Genomic DNA, 17,264 nt, shown 5'->3' with positions numbered 1-17,264 from the left:
GGGGGTAGGAGCCCCGGGCGCAGGAAGCTTCTCAGAAGTGACACCAGAGCTGCGAGCCCCAGGTGCACAGCCAGGAGACCCAAACCTGCCTACTCGAGCATCAGGCTTATGCTTATTGGAACTAGGCACCAATACATTAGAGAAGTTATTTTAAAACAAACAACAAAGAAGAAAATAGGTGTCGACCCCAGAACTATGTCCCCACAGGGAGTGGGTGACAGCGAAGAGGAGCGCAGGGCTGACACGCTGCGGGCGGCGAGGACGAACACGGAGCTGAGGGAAGCAGCCGGTGCAAAGGCCCAGGCTGTCTGACTCCATTTACCTGAAATGCCGGGAGCCAGAAGCACATGGGCACAGGAAGCAACCAGTGCTTTCCAGGGGGGGTTTGAGGGGCTGGGGCCTAAGGGAGAAATGATTTTAGAGGAAGCGCAGAAGCTTGAGGGTGCAGGAGGCCTGGCTCCCAGGTCCAAAATCAGAAAAACAGCTCAGAAAGGAAACCTGAAGAAAGCCCCGGAAGTACCCAAAGGAAAGAAAGGTCTGGGCATCTCCACGGAAGAGCGAAAGGGCGCGGGACACAGCAAGATGGGCGGCTCTGGAAGCGAAAAGGAGCGTCAGGAAAGCGGGAGCACAGGGGAGGGCAGGAGACTCAGCTGTGAGGTGGGCTGGCGCGAGGTGAGGTGGCCCGGCTTGGGGGTGGAGGGTGGGTCTGAGGAAGTGGAGGCCCAGGACCAGGACGGCTCCTCAGGAAGAAACACGTCCCCCCACCACATTGGCCAGAGGTGAACAGAGACCAGGAGTGACCGGCAAGTCCAGGATGAAAAGTGAAGGAGGACAGCGGGGCACCCGGCAGCAGGTTTGCGGAAAGGAGACAGAGCCACGCCAGGGTCCCGTCTCCCGGGGGCGCTCCAGCGCCGCGAGCTTAGACTCGGACAACACAAGCAAGCACCCCAGGCTTTAAGGCCTCACTGGTGCTTGAGTTATTCTTTTAAAAAAATATTTTTAACACATTTCAATTTAAAGAAGTAAAAACAAAACCAAGAAAGAAAAACTACGGTTTCAGAGACTGAACATCCATAGGGACCTCAGTGCGATCCCGGTGGGATCCGGGCCTGCCATCTGTGACCGGGGGAGACGGGGCAGACACCGCGGGATTGGGCATGCCATCTGCCACCAGGGGAGCAGGTCTAAGCCAGCAGGTGGTTATCTCCTGAGGGGTCCCAGACTGTGAGAGGGCACAGGTTGGGCTGAGGGACACCCCCCCCCCCACCAGTGCACAAATTTTTGTGCATGGGGCTTCTAGTCTATATATAAAAGCCTAAGCGACCAGAATGACCGGTTGCTATGATTTGCACTGACCACCAGGGGCAGACGCTCAATGCAAGAGTTGCCCCCTGGTGGTCAGTGCGCTCCCATAGCCAACCTCCTGCGGCTGACCAACCTCCCCTGGTCTCTCCCTGCGGCCAGCCAACCTCCTGTGGTCCCTCCTCCCATCTGTCAGGCCCTAGCCGGCAGGCACAGTCGACAGGAAGGAAGACCCCGGCCAGCAGCTGGCAGGAAGGAAAGCCCTGGCCGGCAGCCAGAAGGCCCCGATCGGCCCTAATCACTGGCCAGGCGTAGGGACCCGTGCATGAATTTTGTGCACTGGGCCTCTAGTTATATAATAAAGGGGTCAATTCATTAGGAGAATATAGTTATAAACTTTTCTCTTAGACCTGCTTTTACTATAACCCATAGATTTTTATAGATTGTGCTTCCATTTTCATTCTTACAAGATATTTTTGATGTCCCTTTTGATTTCTACTTTGACCATTAATTTTTCATGCGTATATTATTTAATCTTCAAATATTTGTGAATTTTCCAGCTTTCCTCCTATTAATTTAAAAAGATACTTGTTATGATTTCAGTCTTCTTAAGTTTGCTAAGACATGTTTTGTGACCTATCATGTGATCTATCCTGGAGAATGTTTTGTGTGCATTTGAGAATAATGTGTATTCTGCTGCTATTGGATGGAATGTTCAGCATAAGTCTGTGAAGTTTACTTGGTCTAAAGTGTCACTGAAACCTTTTTCCTTATTGATTTTCTTTCTGGATGATCTATACATCATTGAAAGTAGCATATTGAAGTCCCCTACTATTATTTCATTACTGCCTATTTTCTTCAGATCTGTTAATAATTGTTTAATATTTTAGGTCCTCCAATGTTGGGTACCTATATGATGCTATCATGAAATCATGCCAAGAGAAGCAGAAATGAGAGCAGAACTTACTGTATTATGTAGGCAGTAATTTGCAATCCTGGCTGCACATAAGAATCACCTGGAAGCTTTAAAAGAGAGCCCACTCCACGGCAATTGAAACAATTTCCAGGTGGGTCCCAGGCATCAGCTGAAAAGCTTCCCAGGTGATTTTAATGGGTAGGCAGAACAGGAGCAGCTGTTTTAGGCCAACTTCCTGATTTCCTCATATGCCTAGGCTTTATGTCTCTTGTGCCTGGGGTGTGTACCTATTTTTATGGCTACTAAAAGTGACATTCTGAATGACCAGATAGTATAGCTTTTCATTACTATATGCTCTTCAAAACCTTAAAAACCCTCTTTCTTACTCTCTGTGATGTAAAAATTCTTGCAAGTCTAGCTCCAAGTATCTGTGATTCTGATAAAAACTGTGAAAACTGAGACTTAGAAAACTGTGCATTGTAAAATCTGCACTGAGAAAAGTAGTGGGAGAGGCAGAGCTAGCACATAGGAATATTCTTTTCTCTTTCTCTGACTCCCCACTGTGTTAATTAGATTAGCATTCACTCCCCCCCACTTGTTTTATACAATTATGTTGGCCAAAATACACTGAAGTTCCCTCTCAACTGACCTTTGTCTGCATAATGGAAATTTTGAAGAATGAGTTTCTATTGCCATGTTCCTCTCTCAATAATTTTTTACTTTGTTCTTATCTGAAAATCTGTTTTAATAACAAACTTGCTTTTTATTTGAACTCTCATCAGTTCTAACCATTGCTATGGCTTACATAAGTTTCCTCTTACAGTATTATCTGCTAACACATTTAAACAGAGAACTATTGAATATATTTGTTGTGCTTATGCCAGAAACAAGGCTGCCTACCTCAGAAGAGATCAACTAACTGGCCCACAGAACAAAGACCCAGGCTGAACAAACTCTCCATCCAGCCCTCCTTAGAAGACATGGACGTCACTGTCACTGTAGATTCTAAACAGCAAAGATGGATCTAATCTTCTCCATAAATCTTCCTCGCTGGGGAAAAATGCTGGCTGTTGAGATTAGTTTTGTCATAACAATGCCTCTACTTAGCAAATGGAATTTAGGACAGCACCTCAAAGTTTGGGTCAGTAAGAAGCATGCCAGGAATACGTCAAGAACTCACTATGGCTACTCATTATGTCCTTAGGTGCTCCCCTGGCCAGAATCCTGTGTGGGCTTTCTTGGGTGGTTGAAAAGAAAGTAAAAATATTAAATTAAAAAAAAATCCTGTCTTTGAAGTGCTTACTATTCAAAAGACAGATGCAGAAATAGAAGGACCTAAAGATAGGACAACTTGATAGAAGCACAATAAATATGTCAATTAAATAAGCATTTTCACTGGATTGGATGCAATATAAGTGTTGTAAAGAATGAGTCATTACAGGTTTGCATTTTCAGATGTGGAAACACCCTGACAAGTAGTCAGTTGGCCATTTGCCTGAAGAATTACTAACCACTTTAACCGGCTGCAGCATCAGGGGAGGAGGAGGAATATGGGTCTGGGGTCACTGTCTTAGGTGGGACTCACCCTGGAGGTGCAGAACATCACTGAGGGGACGGGACAGACCCCCATTTCCATGGGATCTGGGAGAGCCCTGAGTAAGGAGGACCTATCTTGGAACGCCATGGGTGAGAGTGAGCCCTCAGAACGGTCTCACTGGTCCTGAGCTCACCCAGTTCAATAGCTGGGTCCTTGGACCCTCCACTGTGTTGAGGACCAGACCTGGCTTATACGTGGATGAGTTCTGGCTGGAATTAAATTAACCTTCCATTAGTTACTCAGTTAAAATTCTGAGTACCAAGGTAGGTTTCTGCTCTGCTTTTGTGCACAGAAAAATACCCAAAAGCTACTTTTGAAAAATTAATATCCAATTACATAAAGTTACCAATTTCAAGCCCATTTTTTCTAAACTTACTGATTTAAGTTCATCTCAAATCTTATTACTCTACTAACTAATCTAGCAATTAACACATTTAAAAAGGGCTCTTTCTGCTTAATTAGCTAATTTCCTTTTAACATCTTAAACTGCATTTATACATTTAATCATTGATTATCTTTAAGTCATTCAGTAGTTTGATAAACAAAACCTTTAAGCACTTAAGTAACTTTTGTAAATCTAATTAGTTAAAATATAAACATGGCAAATATTCAATCCTCTTAAATGTTTCGATGTTACAAATCTGCTAAAACTTACCCTTATATTCCTCAACTTCAAACTGCAAATAAATTCTAAACTACATTTTAAATTGGAAGCTCAGGTTGACCAATGTCTCTAAAACACAACAAATTCTTAAAATATCAAACATGAACAAATTATTTCTAAACTTAACACAAACTGTTCAATACATATTATAGATTTTACTTTATTATTTCTATACATAATTCTAATTATTTTTCTGGGATTAAAACAAACACATCCACTAAGGAGATACTTATGTCATTTCAAACAATTTGGGGTTGTTTTCTAGCTGACTGAGGTTACATATGGACAGCTATTTTGGTCAGGAGGTATCCCAACCAGGAGAGCAAGTAGGGCCCTCTTTTGTAGTTGCTATAACAAGGATTCCGAAACTTAAAGGAATTGTTCACATGGTCCAGCTCCCTGGATTAAGTCAAATCATTATCTTATTCCTCTCCACTAACAGACTTCTGAAACCTCTCAGACTGTGGCTAACTTCCATCACTGCTTCATTAGCTCTGCATGTTTTTGTTTAGCTTAAGATATTTACATGTTACCTCACTGGATTCTGCATCTTCCAAGGCTTTGTTGCCTCTGCAGTCCTCTGATAACCAGGTGTTTCTTAGGTTCATGGAAGAGAGGAGCCAGCCGAGCCTGGAAGGCCCAGCTACTTGAAAAGTCCCATGTAATCTGGTGTTAAAGGAGTGACCACAAAGCAGCTGGGCAACTGGAGAGAGGTAGGTTCAGGAACAAGAGGTGCTGAACTGCTCATAACTATCAAAATCATTAGACCTAAAGGGACCTTGGAAAGCAATCCCATGTACTGGCTTCCAGGGCCCTACAACATGGCATCCTTTTGTGGCCACTGGTGTGTCCACAGGCCTCCAGGTCTCTGCCTCCCGAGGTCCCAGTTGGGTGTGTTCATGACACGTGATCGGTTCCCACCACAGTATACTGTTATACATACATAATTGTCCTATTGTATTATTAGTTATTGTTGTTCATCTTATTGTGCCTAATTTATAAATTAAATATGATCATAGGTTATGTATGTATAGAAAAAGACATATTAAAGGGCTCAGTACTATTTATGGTTTCAAGGGTCCACTGGGGGTCTTGGAACATTATTCCACAGACAAGGAGGGGCTGCTGTATAAGTGATTCTCATGCAGATGGTTCAGAAAAAAACAACCCTATACATATTTTGTATAATATATATTATGCAAAAGCAGAGGAATGCACTTAAAAACTAATAGGGTAATTTCTTCCATACGAGGTTTATCTACATGTTTCTACATGTTTTTGGCCTGTGTGTCTTAGCACAGTAACTAAAAATCCTTAGCTTTTGAAGATTTAATAAAAAATATTTTGAGAATCAGATTTAGCCTCATATTCCAAGTTTTAAAAAGCAGGTTGGACCAATTTTTCATCCTCCTCACAGAACTGCCTAATATACTATATAATATTTTTACATCTATTATTTATTATATGACTTTTCCTGCTAGAATATAAACTTCATGAGGGCAGGATTTCTGTCTGTGTTGCTTGTTGCTGGCTGTATTATGAGCACTCTATAAATTGCCTGAATGAACAACTGGTTAAATTTAGGCATGATATAAATTCCCATTACCTAAAGATTATAGGTGCATGTTGATGTCAATTACTGCCAGAAGGACTAATTATGGTAGCAGATGCTGTTGCAGGACTTTTCTTATTTCAAGTGCCAGTATGAGGGCAGCAGCACATGATGGAAGCCGGAGCGCCTGTGTGAGCAGAGGCCAAGGAATGGGTAACACAGGGGGCAGGCCACACTCCTCCCAAGTAGGTGGCCTTGTCTTTTAGCATGATAATACTCAAGTTTCTGCCCATACTACTTTCATTCCTACTTGCAGACATTTCGCTATGGCGTTAAACTTACAGCATTGCAAATCTTTACTCCACATGGCCCATAAGGACCTTAACACCTTCTTCTAAAGTTTAGCTGCCAAGTTCTGTCATAAACAAAAAACTGCACATGCTTCCTTGGAGCATTACTGAGCCCCCCAACTCAATGGGCTTTGGGGTCAGATGGGAGGACTCCTGGTCACTAATGCATATTAAAATGCAGCTATAGATACCTAATTTAGGAGTAGAGAGCATTGTTTTTGTTTTATATTTTACCTAGTATATAATAGCTTTTATATCCTATATAATAAAAGCTGAACATGCTAAGTGTCCAGTCAGCCTGTCAGCTGTTCAACCAATCAAAGCGTAATATGCTAATGATATGCTAAGGCCACTTAACCGCTCACTATGATGTGCACTGACCACCAGGGGGCAGACAGTCGACTAGTCGACCAGCCACTATGATATGCACTTACCACCAGGGGGCAGATAAACTGGTAGGAGGTTAGCTTGCTGCTGGGGTCCGGCTGATCAGGACTGAGTGAGATGGGCCGGACATGTCCTGGAGCCCTCCCACAGTCCCTCCCCAGGCCCTGATCATGCACCAGTGGGGTCCCTTGGCCTGGCCTGCGCCCTATCACGATCCAGGACTCCTCAGGGGATGTTGGAGAGCCGGTTTTGGCCCAATCCCACAGGCCAGGCAGAGGGATGCCACTGGTGCACGAATTTGTGCACCGGGCCTCTAGTATTCTAAATACAAATCTGACAATATCTATGCAGTGGACTCTACTGATGAAAGGTACCTAAAACTAAAAATGGCTGAAAATATGTACACCTTTCTCCAATGTTTTATTATCAAACTTTTTAAATATAAAAAAGTTGAAAGAATAGTACAAGGATCAGCTTAGACACAATTATTTTGTCTTACTTCCTTTATCTACATATGTATAGGTATATTTTATACATTTATACTATTTAAAATAATTGCATTTATTTATATGTATACATATATGTATAATAGTACTTACATGTAATAGAATCTATATGTAGTTTTTTGCTGGACCACCTGAAAGCAATTTATGGCTTTTCTAACACTTTACTCCTAAATATTTCAACCTGCATTTCCTAAGAATAATTTAAGTAAATCCTATGTATGTGGCTGAGATGGGCACCTGCTTACATGTACCAAACAAGCACCCTGAATTCTGGTTTCAGGCACTTTGTTGTGGTCTGGAGAGAGGCCCCTGAAGTTGGGATGCCCTTAGCAGCCACCAAATTTAGCTAATAGTAGAGCCACCTCTGTGCATTTGAACCCTTACTGGTTCACTTATTAGCTTTGTGGCCTGGGGCAAGTGGCATAGTAGCTGTAGTGATGATAGTGGCGGTGATCATAATGATAATAATAATAACAAGGGCAATAGCAAACAACACTTAATAACCTTACTATGTGCTAGGATTTACTATTCTAGATCCTGTCTCTTGGAATGATGTCACCAAGATGATGACACAGGTCTTCCCTGATTTTGCTTCCCTTACAAGGAGAACATCTAACAACTACTAATACAGTAGTGCAGTTATTCACAATTTCACTTTTCATGGTTTCAGTTGCCTGTGCTCAACTGTGGTCCAAAAATATTAAATGGAAAATTCCAAAAATAAATAATTCAATAAACAATTCATAAGTTTAAATCGTGTTCCATTCTGAGTAGCATGATGAATTCTCGTGCCGTCCACCTCCCTCCCTCCCGGACATGAGTCATCCCTTTGTCCAGTATATCCACATTAGTCACTTAGTAGCCACCTCCATTGTCAGATCTACTGTCCCTCTGCTCGTCTGCAGAGATGAGCTGGTGACTGTCTGGACAGAGTTTGGTGCACAGGCCTACCTGATTAGTTCCCCAAGTAAGAGTTCTTGTCAGCTTTGGGGCCTCCTATGTGTGCAAGACCCTCTCCCCTGCCCCCACGGCTAGGAAGCTAATTCATAGCTCTACCCACTGTTGAATATAGTCTCCAACTCTGCTAAGCAGGAAATCAAACCAGAGCTCCTGGGCATCTTGGTAGCCCACCCTGCAGCACTGATTACAGCAGCATCTGAATGGAGAACCTGATCAGTGGCTCTGTGTCTGCAGAGCCAAGAAGGTTGCCCCGTCTGTCCAGGGAGCTTAGTGTGCATGTCTGTCTGACTTGATTGTGAAATAAAGAGCTTTGCTGGCTCTGGGGCCTGTTCTGCAGCTCTAACCATGCAGGGAAGGTAATTTATTGTTACACCCAAAGCTCAATACATCCTCCAGCCCAATCTGACCTGGAAACCTAACTAGAGTTTCCAGGGGCCCATTTGCAATAGTGGAACTCAAGTGGAGAACCCAGCCAGCAGCCCTACTCACCTGTCAGGCCTGGGAATTTGGTGCATAGTTCTGCCTAATTTGGTCCTCAAACAAGAGCCTTGCCAGCCTTGGGGCCTGTCTGGGGGCCACATGGGCAAAAACTAATTTGGAAACGAATGTGCAGCCCCACCACTGATGAATACAATCTCCAGCCTGCCCAACCTGCAGACCTACCGGAGCACACAGGAAGCTGCGCAGCCCATCTTGCAGCTGCTGTGGCAGTGGCACTGAACAGAGATCACAGCATGGGGTTTCCCATCTGCAGAGCAAAACTGGTGGCCCATCTGGTCAGGAAATTCAGTGCACAGTCTGGCCTGATTCGGGTCCCCAATGAGCCAGGCAGACCTTGGCACTGTTCTGCTGAACCACCAGTGCGGGGGAGCTACTTCCTGCCCTGCCTACTGCTGAGTCTAGCACCCAGGCACCAATGTCTGCCAAGCCTGAGCAGAGACTCTAGACCAGTGGTTCTCAACCTTCTGGCCCTTTAAATACAGTTCCTCATGTTGTGACCCAACCATAAAATTATTTTTGTTGCTACTTCATAACTGTAATGTTGCTACTGTTATGAATCGTAATGTAAATATTTGATATGCAGGATGGTCTTAGGCGACCCCTGTGAAAGGGTTGTTCGACCGCCAGAGGGGTCGCGACCCACAGGTTGAGAACTGCTGCTCTAGACAACCATGAAACAAATCCTACAGTCTCATTTGGACAGGGAACCAAGCCAACAGTCCTATCCAACTATTCTGAGCCACTGTCACCACCCTCCAACCCCCAACCTCAGAGTACAGAAAGTGGCCCCACCCCAAAATAGACCTTGATTGCAAGCCCCATCTGCCTGAGAACATTATCAGCTGAAACATCCAGAACACCAAGCCAATAGAACTGGTGAAAAATTGTCTCTGCCAAAGTGAACCTGGGTAGGTGCGTTTCAGGTCTATGCCAAAGGATTCCAGCTTCTCTTCAGGTCATCATATCGCAGGAAGTTGAGGTGGTGACAGACAAACCTGGGTTCCAATTTGTCCCCATGGGTTCCAATTTGTCCCCATGGGTTCCAATTTGTCCAAACTAGTGGAACCTAGACTTTTTTGGGGGGCACAGCTGTATCTGAGTACAATGTGGGGGACAGAACCCCTTTACATAATGTTCCAGAGGGTCCGGGGCTCATTCTCTCAGCATGAAGCCAAAAGTCAGGTGAAAAGTTCCTTAAAGTCTAAGTAATATTTGGCCTTCCATTTGGGAGGGTGGAAGGCTGGTGATGGGAAAGAGAAAACTAATCAAAAGTCTGAAGCCCATTAAGGAAAAGTTTCCTTTTGTATGTTTTTGGGGATAAATGAGGAAGAAAAAGTGAAAAAAAGTTTTTAAGAAAACTGATTATATATATATATATATACATACACATATATACATATATATATCTTATATGTCAAACACTGGAAGAAAATGTACCAAAATGCTGTTACGGTGGTAGTAGTAGAGTGATATATATATAAACAAAAATACTAATTGCCAAAAAAGTTTTGGGTACTTTGGTTTTATTTCTTTCTAATAAAAATGTATTAACATGGGAGGAAAACTCACTGGAAATTAAAGTTGAGTTATTTTGCCTGAGGTTTTAAATTTAGGCCAACCTGACAGAGCTGTTAGGTCACCAAACAGGATTTGATCTGGATCTGTGGGACCTGAGGTCCAAACTCCCATCTGCTGGCTTCCAGAAAGTTTCTGCTTTAGTCTCCCTGTTTCCCAGCCCTGAAGGGAGGGGTCCCTCTGGAGCACACCCACTGCACCCCATTCTCCTGGACCATGGCTTGCACATGCCATAACCCCCTGGAATGATCTGAACCAGCTTGGACTTGGAGCACAGGGACTCTGTTGTCCGTCTTTGTCACCCTCCAGTACCATGTCTGGCTGAGAGGAGATATTCAAAGTTTTTGCTGACTGTAATGGCTCGCGAAAGCGCTGGACTGTCTATTTCTGTTGCAGGTTATTCACAGGCATAGTTCGGCTGGCCTGCAGGAGACAGGCCCTGGTTGCTGGGAGCCACCTGCCACAATCAGACACAGCAGCACTTCCTTCCAGATCTACCGCCAACATGACCTCTTTGGAAGTAGAGCCCTATTCAGAACAAACTAAACCAGCCGAATGAGACAGGCAGGCCCAGGGGGAAAAATGCTCTCAGAACTGAGAGCAGAAATTATTGCTTAAAATTCCTCACTTTCCTCCCTCTGCCTCAAGGTCTGATTCCAGGTCCCACCAAGGCTTATAATAACAGTTCTCTTTGTCTTCCTAAAAGAAGATGCCTCTTTCTTCCAGGCTTGAAAGGGCTATGATGTCACTCACACATATTCTGCAAGAATATCAAACCCAGATAATGTTCTGGGAAATGATTTCCTGAGGGCGACTTTCAAGCACCTGGGTAATATGCACAGGTAAACTAGCCCAGCATGTGCAATGCGGTCTATGGGAAACAGCCATTTTCTCTAGTCTGTACTGGGAGCCACAAACCCTGGGCCGGTGGAGCAAGATGCCATGTCCATTGGCCTCTGGTTCATGTGGTATCTTCCTGCTTCCATGTGTGGATGCTCTAACCCATGGTCACTGGACCCCTGCCCCGAGATACCAGAGCCCAAGGCGGAGGAAGGACAAGCTAATGTCTGTTGAGTAGCTGCTGTGCATTGGGCATCAGGCTTGAAACTGGGAACAGGATAAGAACAGTTTCAGGAAGGTCTGCTCATCCTCTTACAACTTGCACTCTTATTTTATTTTAATTGAAAGTAGTTAACAAACATTTTAGTTTCAGTGTACAACATAATGTTTATATATATAGTGTGACTTGTACTCTTGATGCTCTGTCCTAAGCCTCCTACTAAGTACAACTATAATATACTTTAAATGTGAACTTGCCCTACACCAGTGATGGCGAACCTTTTGAGCTCGGCGTGTCAGCATTTTGAAAAACCCTAACTTAACTCTGATGCCGTGTCACATATAGAAATTTTTTGATATTTGCAACCATAGTAAAACACTTATATTTTGATATTTACTTTATATATTTAAATGCCATTTAACAAAGAAAAATCAACCAAAAATATGAGTTCGCGTGTCACCTCTGACACACGTGTCATAGGTTCGCCATCACTGCCCTAGACATTAGTATAAAACATGAAGCAAGGACTGGGTAGTCCTGCCTTAGCATATCCTGTGCCTGATGCACATGCAGAAAAGGTGCTTCAGGTAGCAGCACCAGGGAGCTGGCTACAAATGCAGGGTCTCGGGCCTGGCCCCGGACCTCCGGGATCAGTCTCTGAAGGTGGGTCCCAGGAACCTGTGATTTTTATACCTGCTGAAGTTTGAGAAGCACTGGTAGAAGGAATGCCCAGGTCACTACTGGGTTCATTCGAAAAGGACAGAGGGCAGCACAGTCAGGGTGGGTTCATGAGTCAAATGTGTCCAAGTATCAGTTGCTGTTGGTAATACTGGGAGTGACAGTTACCTGACCTAGGTCTGAGGGTGTGCAGAAAAACAAAACAATCAAATTAAAAAATGGGCAAAGGACCTGAATAGACACTGCTCCAAAGAGGACATGCAGGTGGCTAACAGACATATGAAAAAATGCTCAAAGTCACTAATCATCAGAGAGATGCAAATTAAAACCACAGTAAGGTATCACCTCACACCTGTCAGAAAGGCTATCATCATTAAATCCACAAACAACAAGTGTTGACAAGGATGTGGGGAAAAGGATGCCCTTGTGCACTGTTGGTGGGAATGCAGATTTGTGCAGCCACTATGGAAAGCAGTATGGAGTTTCCTCAAAAAAATGAAAACGGAACAGCTTTTTAAAATTGACACTCCCATGGCAATTCTCCAAAGGAGAGTGGCCTTCCATTCAGGCCCCTGTACTTATCAGGCTTCTCAGGACTAAGGAGATGTCAGCATATAGTCCAACTTGGCTGAGTCACAGGACATATGACTCTGTTCTTTACCACAACATGGAACAGGTCTACCATAGGCCCTCGGCTCGGAATAAAAAAGCCGAGCTCACTGTTATTCACTATCTACCGGAAGCTTCACTGAGAGAAACAAATTTTGGGAGATTATCCCTCCCTCTAGGACTAAGCTAAGCCCCTAGGAGCTGCAGGTGGGACCATCTTGTTTTGCCCAGCCTCCTTCAGGGCAGTGGCTTTTCTGCACTAACTCCTGGCTGGGCACCCTGGCCCCCACTGCAGGCACTAAGGAAAAGCCTTGTGAGTATTGCTGTAGTTATAGAGGTATGGTTGATGGTTGGCTGTTGACAACACTAAGAACATGAGAAGGTGTGGGAACACTACTCCAGGACTCAGAACCAGGGATGCTTGTGCATCTAGAACATGTTTATTTTTACCTCACAGACTCTAAATCATATAATTGATGATCTTCCATTTTGCTTTTGCTGCTATAAAACTCACATTTGGGGCTTATTTCTGGAATCACATTGTCCAAGAGAACTTTCTTTCATGATGGAAATTTTCTGTATTTGTGTTATCCAATATGGTAGCCAGTAGCCACATGCAGCTACTGAGTACTTAAAATGTGACTACTGAATTTTAAATTTTATTTAATTTTAATTAACTTAAAATTTAAATTTAAATGGCCACACATGGCTAGTGACTACCAACTTACAGCACAGCCTTAGACAGTATATAGAAAATCACATGCATTTTGGATGTCACACTTGGTTTATCTTACTTTCCTATCAATATTTTCCTCTACTTCAAATCCCTTGGGTATCTAATAATATTTACTAAACTTATTGTGTGGTTTATATCTTTGTCAGCCATCTTAAGTTTTGTTTTAAAAATGTGAGATCTGACCTAACTGGTTTGGCTCAGTGGATAGAGCGTCGGCCTGCAGACTCAAGGGTCCCAGGTTCGATTCCGGTCGAGGGCATGTACCTTGGCTGCAGGCACATCCCCAGTAGGGGGCGGGGAGGCAGCTGATCGATGTTTCTCTCTCACTGATGTTTCTAACTCTCTATCCCTCTCCCTTCCTCTCTGTAAAAAAATCAATAAAGTATTAAAAAAAATAAAAATGTGAGATCTACCTACAAGTACAAAAAAATTAAAACATACCCATATTCCCAACTTTTTAGATTAGGTACTTCTCCCCACCTTTAATGAAACATATAGTAATATGTTCATTTAAGGCAGGGGTGAGGAACCTTTTTTCTGCCAAGGGCACCTTGGATATTCATATCATCATTCGCCAGGTATGCAAAATTATCAACTTAAAAATTAGCCTGCTACATTTGATCAAACATTTAATTAACTCACCCCTAATGCCTTGGCAGGGCCAGACCAAATGATTTCCAGGGCCTTATATGGCCCCCAGGCTGGATATATCCCACCCCTGATTTAAGGGAAGGGAGTCCCAGGAGTGTCTCTGTTTCTGTGTCTGTTCTGTTTCTTCATCTGGATTCTGCTCACACAAATGTTCAATTTGTGAAAATTCACTGAGCTGTATATTTATGATATGTACACTTTCTATATGATATAATTTATATTACCCTTCAATAAAAAGTAAAGAAAAACATATAGAGAGAACCGATTATGTTTATAGTCAATGTTATTTTAGTTCGAGGAGATGTGGATTCACAAACACAGACCTTGATTCCAGAAAACTACAGTTTAGTATTAACGCAAATTTCTAAGATGCCTTTTTCAGAGGGATCTCAGACAACTTCTGATACCACCTCCTGCCTATTCCTCTGAACTAGCAATGCCAAGAAAGATGGGGAGATGAGTTTCAGGAGTAGGAAGGCTTACTTTCTATCTTATCATATCTCAGTAAAAAACATTTCCAAATTCTTATAAGAGAGTGAGTAGCTCCCAGAAAAGAACCTCTCAGCTTTTCTCCTCCAGGGGAATTAAATGGGAGGAAGAGGTCTCTGAAATATGGAATGTTAAATCAGTGAGGCAGAATGAGGAAATGAAATACAATTTATACCTTGAGAAATTAAAAACTACCCAACAAATATTTTTCTTCAATGTATAATTCTACCCAATCAAACAAAAGCATTTAATTAAAATTATAGTTAAACATGGAATTTGGGAAATATATACATTAATGAAAATGTAGATAAAAATGAGCTCTCTCAACTTCACCCCTCCCCCATGATCTAAATATCTTAATTTTGCTAAAGACTGAAACATAAATTTTTACTTTAAAAAGTTACTTAAAGAGATGGGCAGGTGTGGATCTCATGCAAGAGCAGAAGGTTGCTTTCTGTAGTGATGGAGTAACAGCAACCTGTTCAATGGCCATAATCAAAATTTATGAGGGGGCTATTAGTCATTTCTGCCCATATTAATTTAACTCCTTGATATACTACTATTTTGAATAAAGACCTGCATTCCTGCGGCCCAAGATACAAATCTTTTTTCTTACTCTTTTCACACTCGGATGCTGTAACTTCAAAAGCCTGTACCTGTATAGATTTTATTACCATTTAAATGTGTGGATCCTCTTTGAGATATTTTTTCAATGGTTCCTTTGAGCAGAGTCTGGGCCAAGCTTCCACACTTTGTTCTTTCACTTACGTTATTATAAGGATCAAGGGGAAAAAATATCCTAATGATTATAAAAAGGAAGAGGTCCTTCAGAAACAATCACATTCATTTTGTTGGTTTTTTTGTTTTTTTGTTTTGTTTTGTGTATTTTTTTTGGTATAAGCAAAACTTTTCTTTAACTTTCTTTAACTTTTACTTATTCAACTGCATTATATTTTGCATAAAGAACTGGCAGTCTTCAAACCAGAAGAAAAATTTGTCTCACTTTCAAAAGGGATTATAGAGAAAATATTAGCCAGCTTTTAGTTCACTGAATAAAAGAGCAATATTATTTACTTATCTGTACAGTTCAAAGGAAATTCTGAAACTTCTCTATTTTCTATAAATAGTAACTATCTCAAGGTGACCTTTCCGACTTGAGCAATGGTGTCCTGGCTGTTGTTTGAGTCAGTTGTCTGACACATGCCAAGTTCTCACTTCATTTTGTGATATGCAGATTACAGTTCTGATGTTTAATACCAAAACCAACAAAAACTGAAACGTTTCCTGTGATTCAAGTAACTACAAACAGCACCTTTTAAGACAATGGCCCCTAATTCGATATCAACTTTCTTCTTTCAGGTAACCAAAAGTGAAAACTGAGACAGAAGAGGATTTTCAGAAAAACGAATTCCTATATTCCTTGAACTGATGTACATGTTAATTCAAGAAAGTCTAGGTTTGGAAAGCATTTCTCAGGCAGGGCCAGGTGTAGGACATGCTTAAATCTATATGTTGAATTTTGAATTCTAGAGTGTAATTAGTGATCTTGAAAGAGCGTTGGACACCCATTGGAAGGTTGAGAGGAGAAAGGGGTCCAGTAACTGAGCAAAGACATAGGCCATGGAAGGAACAGAATAGTCTACTGCATCCATTTCCTTAAAAGGTATTCACTCATTCTTTCCCAAGCGTAATGAAACCACAAGGTCCAAAGGCATCAGTTACTCATTGAAATGTTTATGAGAAAGTCATTTTTCAAGTGATCACTGAATTTTAACAACCTACTGCCCAGCAGTGGAAGGGTAGGAGAGGTGGCACCACAGTGAAGAAGAAAACAGGTATCATCTCTATTGAATGTAACATATTTCACAATACATGGGTTTTCCTTAAGTTCCTTTGTGGGACTGAAGAATACACTGATAAAACTCCCTAAATGTGAGGAGTAGATTCAGGAATCTTTACTAACAAGGTCCCTGGGATACAAGCTCATCTGAAATCCCCAGGAGCCACAGCACTTAGTGGGCGCTCAAACGCAGGTGGGTGAAGCGGCAGGGCAGGAATTGGCATTGCTTGCCTGTGCACATGGCCATACAGTAAAACGAAAAGAACCAACAGAAAGAGCCCTCCTCTTGCTTAGGTATTGTATGAGCTCCTTGACACAGTCTGAGGCCAGACAGAGGGTCACTGATCCCTCCTGTTTCTTAACTCCTGGCTCTGTAACAGGGAGGGTTTCTGGCACAGCTGACCCTCTTTTTCTCTGTGCGGCTCACACAGACAGGGAGACAGACAGACAGACTTCCCCCGCGGTACCTGCAGAAGGACCTTGTTCCCGTCGTGGTCCTCCGTCTGCCAACGCCCCTCACTGATGGGGCTGCAGGGGTTGGGCAAGAGGGGCACGAGCTCGCCGATGTCCTTGACTCGGAACTCCAGCACCGAGTTATCGGTGGGGACGGGGTTCTGGTCACAGGGCAGCCTCTTGAGGGAGAACTGGATGTCCACATCCAGGCTGGAGAAAACGGGGAAGATGCAGAAGTCGGTCTTCCTTTGGCTGGGGCTCCGCCGGAGGATCAGCTCATAGAACTTGAGGATGTCGGCGTAGTTGTCATGGCGGCAGTAGATGGTGAAGCGCACGATCTCCCTGCCGTAGTGCACGGGCCGGATGGCCCACAGCGGAGTCCCGGGCGCCAGCATGAAGAAGTCCTGGCTGCAGGGCAGGTAGGGCAGGAGCCTGCCG

The 17,264-nt window shown here is 43.1% G+C and overlaps 1 protein-coding gene across 1 annotated transcript in view; it reads right to left on the bottom strand.

Annotated features, from left to right (window-relative positions):
- FAM124A (family with sequence similarity 124A) overlaps window positions 1–17,264 on the bottom strand; it is a gene marked incomplete at its 5' end in the record, with an annotated part of 56,665 nt that overhangs the window by 11,536 nt on the left and 27,865 nt on the right. Inside the window, one exon of the mRNA XM_014548289.1 lies at window positions 16,841–17,258. Within this exon, the coding sequence (XP_014403775.1) occupies window positions 16,841–17,258 (418 nt within the window). The remainder of the gene's footprint in view (window positions 1–16,840; window positions 17,259–17,264) is intronic.

The sequence above is a fragment of the Myotis brandtii genome, unplaced genomic scaffold (assembly GCF_000412655.1).
Source record: "Myotis brandtii unplaced genomic scaffold, ASM41265v1 scaffold500, whole genome shotgun sequence".
Lineage (NCBI taxonomy): Eukaryota > Metazoa > Chordata > Mammalia > Chiroptera > Vespertilionidae > Myotis > Myotis brandtii.
This window is presented reverse-complemented; position numbering and strand designations above follow the sequence as displayed.